General features: G+C 48.5%; 4 protein-coding genes; 2 read left to right on the top strand and 2 right to left on the bottom strand.

Moving 5' to 3' along the window:
- The first annotated feature begins 183 nt into the window (after positions 1 to 183).
- CHC_T00008543001 (Clathrin heavy chain) lies at positions 184 to 4,373 on the top strand. XM_005716061.1 is given in 2 exon segments: positions 184 to 4,323; positions 4,324 to 4,373. 1 exon segment carries the CDS (start codon positions 184 to 186, stop codon positions 4,321 to 4,323), a length of 4,140 nt encoding a protein of 1,379 aa, XP_005716118.1. The 3' UTR covers positions 4,324 to 4,373.
- A 7-nt stretch (positions 4,374 to 4,380) lies between these two features.
- Positions 4,381 to 4,617, top strand: CHC_T00004662001 (hypothetical protein). Its single transcript, XM_005716062.1, has one exon. It carries the CDS (start codon positions 4,381 to 4,383, stop codon positions 4,615 to 4,617), a length of 237 nt encoding a protein of 78 aa, XP_005716119.1.
- Positions 4,618 to 4,728: 111 nt separating this feature from the next.
- Positions 4,729 to 6,552, bottom strand: CHC_T00004663001 (hypothetical protein). Its single transcript, XM_005716063.1, has one exon. It carries the CDS (start codon positions 6,550 to 6,552, stop codon positions 4,729 to 4,731), a length of 1,824 nt encoding a protein of 607 aa, XP_005716120.1.
- A 131-nt stretch (positions 6,553 to 6,683) lies between these two features.
- Positions 6,684 to 7,094, bottom strand: CHC_T00004664001 (hypothetical protein). The gene has a single exon (XM_005716064.1). The coding sequence runs from the start codon at positions 7,092 to 7,094 to the stop codon at positions 6,684 to 6,686; it is 411 nt and encodes a 136-aa protein (XP_005716121.1).
- Between the last annotated feature and the right edge of the window lie 878 nt (positions 7,095 to 7,972).

The following is a 7,972-nucleotide window of genomic DNA, read 5'->3' on the forward strand; positions in this document are numbered from 1 at the left end:
GTATGACCTCGAGAGCGGAAGTGCATTGTATATGAACAGAGTTTCAGAGACCACCATGTTCACCACTGCACAACAGACTGCCACTGGTGGCCTCATTGGAGTCAACCGCGGGAAGGTCCTGGCGGTCAACGTTGTACCTTTCGGCGAACGGGCCTGTCAGCACGCCCGGCACCTGCTGCGCGAATGCCAACTCGCCGTGCGTCGCGCAATGGTTTTCCGGGAGCGGAGAACCTTTTCAATGAGCACTTCTTTGAGCTTTTCGAAGAGGGCAAGTATCGCGAGGCGGCATTGGTCGCTGCTGATTCTCCAGGGGGTTCATTGCGAACTCCGGAGACTATTGCTCGATTCAAAGCTGTGCCCGCAGATGACGGTGGTCGATCAGTGTTGCTGATTTACTTCCAGACATTGCTGGAACGAGGGAAGCTAAATCAGGTCGAAGCTGTTGAATTGGGTATGCAGCTTGTTGCCAAGAATTCCGTCAATATTATGGAAAAATGGCTCAAGGAGGACAAGCTCGAATGCTCGGATCAACTAGGGGATCTCATTCTCCCGAGTAGTCCGAACTTAGCACTCGCCGTCTACATTCGTGCCAAGACACATGCAAAGGTTATTCAAGTTCTCATTCAAATTGGACAAGTTGCTAAGGTGGCGCCGTATGCTCAAAAGGTAGGCTTAGAAGTCAACGCCACCGAGCTTGTGAACATGGCAAGCCAGCATTCACCTCAGGCAGCATTGGAACTAGCAAATGCATTGCAACAAGCCGGCGTAGGTGCAGGAGGACAGCTCGTGCCTGCACACATGGCCGTAGATCGAAGTGGCATTGACCACGCCGCTATGTTTGATACATTCATGAATAGAGGAATGTTGCAAGAAGCAACAGCGTACTGCTTAGATAATTTGAAATCAGATCGGGAAGAACATGGGGAACTCCAAACTAAGGTGCTCGAAGCAAACCTTATGAATGCGCCCCAGGTTGCCGATGTAATATTGCAGCAAGATATTTGGCACCACTACGACAAATCGAAGGTCGCGATGTTGTGTGAACGTGCAGGTCTTTTCCAGCATGCACTTGAAAATTATTCAGACCTGGCGGACGTTAAGCGTGTTATGCAAAATACACATGTTATTAACCCCGAATTCCTCGTGAACTACTTCTCCAACCTATCGGCAGACGATCGATTGGATTGCATTAAGGAACTCATTGGTTCAAACCCAAGAGCAAATCTTCAACTTTGCGTGCAGGTTGCCGCGAAGCACACAGATGACATAGGAGCTGAGCGTTTAATGGACGTTTTTTCAGCCGTTAAGCAACAAGATGCCCTATTTTACTACTTGCAGGCTATCGTCGGATTTTCTGAGGACCCTGAGGTACACTTCAAGTTTATTGAAGCTGCATGCTCCCTGGGACAGTTTGGGGAAGCGGAGAGGGTCACTCGGGAATCCAACGTTTTTGATCCAGAGAAAGTTAAGACTTACTTGATGCGGACAAGGCCGAAAGATCCACGCCCTTTGATCAACGTCTGCGATCGATTTGGATTCGTAGATGAAATGATCAAGTTCATGGTGAAGAACCGACAGTTGAAGTTCGTAGAGGGGTACGTCCAGCGTGTAAATCCGCTTCAGTGTCCCGCAACTGTAGGAGCCTTGCTTGACTTGGATCAGGACGAAGAATTCATCACAAACCTTATCATGTCTGTTAAGAACACTGTTCCGGTGGAGGAACTAGTCGAGGAGGTTGAGAAGAGAGGAAAGCTGAAGCTTCTGCTGTCATTTCTAGAGTCAAGAGTTGGTGACGGGTCCACAGATGTGGGGGTTCATTCTGGAATCGCTAAAGTTTACGTCGAGAGCAACGTTAACCCAGAGCATTTCCTGGAGACCAATCCTTATTACGACTCTCGCAGCGTTGGTCGCTTCTGCGAAAAGAGAGACCCATATCTGGCTTTTGTTGCATTCAAGCGTGGCAACTGCGATGAAGAAGTCCTTGATGTCACAAATCGTCACTCTCTCTTCAAGGACCAGGCGAGATATTTAGTTGACCGCTGCAGTCCCGAGTTGTATGAGCAGGTGCTTGACGACGAGAATGAGAACAGGAAGATGATCGTAGAGCAAATTATCTCTGGCGCCCTCCCCGATACTCGGGAGCCGAACAAAATTTCAGGGGCTGTGAAGGCCTTCATGACGGCGAATATGCCAGACAAACTGATGGAAATGTTAGAGAAACTTGTCCTTCAAACCTCAAACTCTACTTTTGCTAGAAACACGAACCTGCAGAATCTGCTTATTCTGACTGCAATCAAAGCCGACTCAGGACGCGTCATGGAGTATGTCAGGCGCTTGGATAACTACGACGGAGAGGATGTAGCCCAGGTGGCGATTGGGGAAGAGCTCTTCGAAGAGGCGTTTACAATCCACCAGAAGTTTGAGCAACATGCATTAGCTATAGGTGTGTTGCTGGAACACATGAAGGATTTTGGCCGAGCCGAGGAATACTCATTGAAGGTTGATACAAGCGAAGTCTGGTCTGCTCTCGGTGTGAAGCAGCTTGAGGCTGGACAGATGTCGGCTGGTGTCAACTCTTTAATCAAGTCTAAAGATCCGTCATCTTACATGTCTGTGATTGAAGCTGCTCGCAAAGGCGGAAGTCCGGGGGATTATGAGTTGGTGGTTAAGTTCCTGAAGTTTGCCCGCAACAAGGTCAAAGACATTCGCCTTGTCGATACGGAGATTCTGTACGCCATGTGCAAGTGCGGCAGATTGACCGAGGTTGAAGAATTTATATCTCAACCGCATGGTGGCGATCTTGAGGAAGCAGGAGACCGATGCGCAGACGATGAGCTCTACGCGGCAGCAAAGCTTCTTTTCTCTGCCGTTAACAACTACGGAAAGCTTGCGCCTGTCCTTGTCCGCCTTGGCGACTTCCAGGGAGCTGTTGAGGCGGCGAGAAAGGCAGATCGCGTTCGCACTTGGAGGGCAGTCTGCTTTGCATGCGTGGATTCGAAGGAGTTTCGCCTTGCGCAGATTTGCGGGTTACACGTTGTTGTTGAGGCAGACGAGTTAATGGATTGTATTGATTACTACCAGGATCGTGGGCATTTTCAGGAGATCATCGACCTGCTCGAACAGGGGCTTACCTTGGACAGAGCACACACCTCGATGTTCACAGAACTCGGTGTCCTGCTTACGAAATACCGAAGCAGGCAAATGCTAGAGCATTGCAAGATGTGGTGGCAGCGATGTAACCTTCCAAGACTTATTCGAGCATGTGAAGCAGCGATGCTGTGGAGCGAAATGGTGTACTTGCATTCTCAATATAACGAATTTGACAACGCGGCTTTGGTTATGATTGATCACTCCCCGGACGCATGGAATCCCTCCGGATTTACAACAGTTATTGCGAAGGCTGGTAATCTGGAAGTCATGTACAAATCAATACAGTTCTATATTGACGAACAACCAGAACTCTTGAATGACTTGTTATCTGTTCTTGCTCCGAAAGTGGAGTCTTCGCGCGTAATTTCAATTCTTCGACGAGCCTATGCAGATCGTTTCGGAGACTTGGGCTTGCTCCCTCTATGCAAAGGGTACCTGCTAAAGGTGCAAGAGTCGAATGTCCCAGACGTGAACGATGCCTTGAATGATATTCTCATTGCTGAGGGTTCCCTGGACGAACTTGAGACAAGCATTGATTCTTACGACAATTTCGATCAATTCGTACTTGCGCGGCGCTTGGAGAAGCATGAACTCATTCAACTGCGTCGAATTTCTGCCACATTATTTAGGCGCAACGGCAAATACGAACAGGCAATTGAGGTTTCCAAGAGAGACAAATTGTACAAGGATGCCGTGGAGTCTGTTGCGGCATCTGAGGACGCCGAACTGACTGAAGAATTAGCAACTTTCTTTTTGGAAAACCAGCTTCTGGAGTGTTTCACCACTATTCTGTATACCTGCTTCGAGTTCTTCAGACCAGATATGGCACTGGAACTGTCGTGGCGATATAACGTGATGGACCACGCGATGCCTTTCATGATTCAAACAATGAAAGAAATTGGTCAGAGATTAATGGGCCTTGAGGAAGAGAGCAAGGAGAAACGAGAAATTGACGAAGACGAGAAAAAGAAGATTGACGATGAAGTCAATGACGATCCCTCAGTACTGCTCTTTGGTCTTAACCCCAGCCAAGCCGCCGATGCTGGTGTACCCATGCTGATGGCGCCGCCGGGAGGTGGTGCTGGGATGGGGGGGCGTACAGTTCCGCAAATCGGCTGGACGCAGTCCGCGGCTGCAGCACTTCAACCAACTTTTGCAGGTTTGCAGCAGTAAAATCGACTTCAAGCTTTGATTTTCTTCGAATAAACAGTAAACTTTTAAAATAGCGCTATGTCCTGGACATTTGTGATTCTGTTTCGATGCAGATCCTTGTTAAGTGACTTGTCTCTTTGGGAGAAGCATCGTACTCGCTCACCATGTAGAGGTATAAATTACAATTTACATCGCGAAAGACCAGCCACCAGAACTACGGCGACACACCAAGTCATTGACGATCGCCCTGGTGAAGCCTATGCAGAATTGAGCCGCTGGCTAAGCAGCAATGTGAAAAGCATATCTAGAGTTTGAGTCTCATCGTCAAGGTGCTCGCTCAGGGTTACTTCATTCACATCCTTTTCATGTCATGAAAAACACTAGACGCTAGCTGTCTGTTTCTCAAACGGAAATATGATGCCATGATCACCGACACAAGTGTGAACTGATTGCAACTTCATTCGGTGTGCATGACATCGTTAATCCTTTTAGCTTCTGGTACTGCTGGCAGTGGAGGGATCCCTCTAATGGAAAATCCGTCATGCCCCTAATTCGAAACAATTCTGTGTGGCCTCCTTTCACACTAAAGTTCACAGATTTTGAAAAAGAACCCGGATAACCTGATCCGATTCCACCACAAAATTCGTAAAGGAGAGGAAAACGACCCCTAAGCATTCCCCACGCATTTGCAAATGTCGAGTAGCTCTTAACATTTTGCACTGATGAATTGAAAACATCCTCCCTGTAACAGGCCTCTGTCAATCGCCCAAACTCTTCTTCCGTTCGGTCAAGGTCTTCACAGCTCATCTTCGGAGATAGGCGATCAGCATGACTCCGAAGTACTCTGTTGAAGTCTGTGCGTGACAGCTTGACAAGTTCGTTTGGGAGAACAGGGCACAGTTCATCAGCGCCTGCTGATGGTTCTTTGCGCGATTCGACTATCGATGCTAAACCAACAATGGAAGACAAAAATAGTGTGCTTACAGCATGGACAACACCGTCCACAGTGCTCTGCGGAAGTTCGTTTGCGGAAACATATACAAATGAACCAAGCCCAGTTAGAAAAGATTGAACAGTTGTTTTCCGAACGACGTAATTACCATCGGTGATGAGATCCCATTGACTGAGGAGGCCGAGTTCATCACGAGTGATAGGTCCTTTGCATCCCGACAACCGCTTAAGAGTACGCAAGAGCTCGGACAAGAGGGACACCTGTTTGGAGAGTAACCTGGTAAACCCCTGGATACGATTGTATGTCTTTGCTACAGCACGGACAAACTCGAGAAGACCCATTGAAAGAATCCACCACGGCGCACTGGGCTCGAATCCAGTTTTCTTTTCTTCTAACACTTCTACTATTCGGATACGATACAATTTGAGCCATTCAAGTGCAGCCCAGATGGACAGCCAACTTGATACAGTTGCTTTGGGGCATGGCGATTTGGTCTCAGCCATGAACGAATCTTGGCTGTGCAGAAAAGTGATTAGATTGTTAAGAGAGCTGAAGTAAGACTCGTCGAGGACTGTCCGGATTGTGGATGAAACAAGAAGGTCAAGTTGATGGGCACCGGACCACGTATGCATCAGAGCTCCTGAGCTCTCCGGTCGCAGGTGAACGAGAAGTTCTTGGGCCGCTACTTCTGCCGCTTCTGCACCATCCGTAGAGACAGCGATGATGGACTTTTTCCACGACGGGTGCAGGGCGTCGAGGACTGCGTAAATAGACCTCACTATTTCATCTTTGTTGAATCGGTTCGGAAGCGGACAGCACAAAATGTGGAACGCATGCAAGTCATCACCGAGACAGAAGCGAACACCAACATCTATGTAGTGATTGGTTTCGTGCTTGACTTCTGCAAAGGAAAGTGAGAACGTCCATTTTTGACGAAGAACGTCAGCCAAGGTCTGCAGATTGTACGCGATGACGCACCGCATGTAAGCAGCCAATCTGGCCTCGGAGAGATCAGATACGAGGCGAGTAGGAGGGACTGTCGTGGATGTAGCTCGGAACATTTCTGAAACCAAGGCCGTGGCGACTCGTGGGGTGGCCCCATTGCTAATGAAGGCGATGGTAGCATCAAAGAGTGTCAAATTTGCAATCTTGACGCAGTAATCGTTGATGCCGGGGTGAGTTTGAGTGGTAAAGCCTGAGATGGCACGCTCTTTGGTTGTCTTCTCATGAATCGTGTCGACGAAGAGATCGCCGATAAGACTTACGATAGGTTGAATAACCGAAAAGGAGATGGGCATTTGACCGCCTGATTCTTTTCGCGGACCCGCGCGAATGACATGTCTTTGTTTGGCAACCGGCTCTGATGGTGGGACGTTTGGGCTGGATGCACGGGAAGTGGGGGCGACATCCGCCTCTGGGGTTTCGTTAACTAAGTCTGATATATGGGCGTAAGCCTCGTGACCCTGAATCTCACCAGGGGAGGAGAGATAAGCGACTTTTTTTTCTGCGGTAAGTTGTTTGTATTCAGCCCATCTTGTGCGATGCTGACCAGAGTGGTGTTGATGGTAGTTTTCAGTTCGGAATGGTTGCTTAAAATGTTTGACCCTTTGAGTGGCTCTGCGCTTTGCGCCGGCCTTCTCCTCGCGTCCAAACTTTTCACAAAAACTGCATGCGACGGAGACGACAGCCTGAGTAGTGTCATCCCTCTGCACGGGACGAAGGCCGTAAAGGAGGGAGTGGCCTGGTTGGAATGGAGTATTTCGCTTTTTCCTAGACATGGGAATGTCTTCGGTATGGTAAAAAGGTTGTTGCTGGATAAGTCTGTTAAGGGGCGGATCATGGGAAGCCGGAGACAACGGTAAGACGTGGGTCTGGTTTTCGGCGGGCTTGGCTTAAATTGCGTGGACTTGGCCGTAAAATGAGGGCCCAACCGTTTACCCCGTACAGTAGAAGGGTCCTTTATTTTCCCTGTCGTTGAAATCCCATTCCGAATACATTATTTTCAAAAGTTTTTTTCTTCACTACACGTGGACAACGCCAGAACAGAAATGAGAATGGTGCTACACGTGTAATTGACTGCTCCGCAACTGTTACTTACGGGGTGTGACGTACGGTAACGTGTGCCTACGGGGGCACTGCAGTCCAATCCGGATTTGATATTGCTCCTAAATTTTCGCCGGTAATTTTTTACAGGCCCTATTAGTCATTGGCTTGTCAATAAATGCCCTGGTCACAACCCTGGTCGCTGCCCTGATCCACTGGCCTTCACACTGCCCATGTTCTCTCGTCTCCCTGCTCTTTTTTTGTTTTAAAAAATGAATTAAAAAATGAAGGAGTCCCATGAAAGCATTTGCAAAGGAAAAGTTGTTCGCCGCGATGTGCCAGTTCCTATATAGATCCGGATCTTTTCAACAGATCCCGATCTTACAGTGCTTCCAAGTCGGCTGCAGAAACTTCCGTGCCGACCGCTGTGGAGAGCAATTTGGCTTTCACGTCATCTTGAGGACCATGTGCCAATTTCGCTCTCTACGCCCCTTTACGCCATTCTAATGCCAGGCCAATTTGATCCAGAATCGTGGTGAGTTTCTTGTTTGGTTTTTTTGAAAATTCCTTATGGCATCTACTGTATTTTGCCGGCGCTCTGTTGCCCAGCAAACAACGCTCTCCTTCGTCGGCTTTCCTCTCCCCCCTCACAGTGCACATCCGTCACACTCAATC

The sequence above is a fragment of the Chondrus crispus genome, genomic scaffold (assembly GCF_000350225.1).
Source record: "Chondrus crispus Stackhouse genomic scaffold, scaffold_24, whole genome shotgun sequence".
In the NCBI taxonomy this organism is placed as follows: domain Eukaryota; phylum Rhodophyta; class Florideophyceae; order Gigartinales; family Gigartinaceae; genus Chondrus; species Chondrus crispus.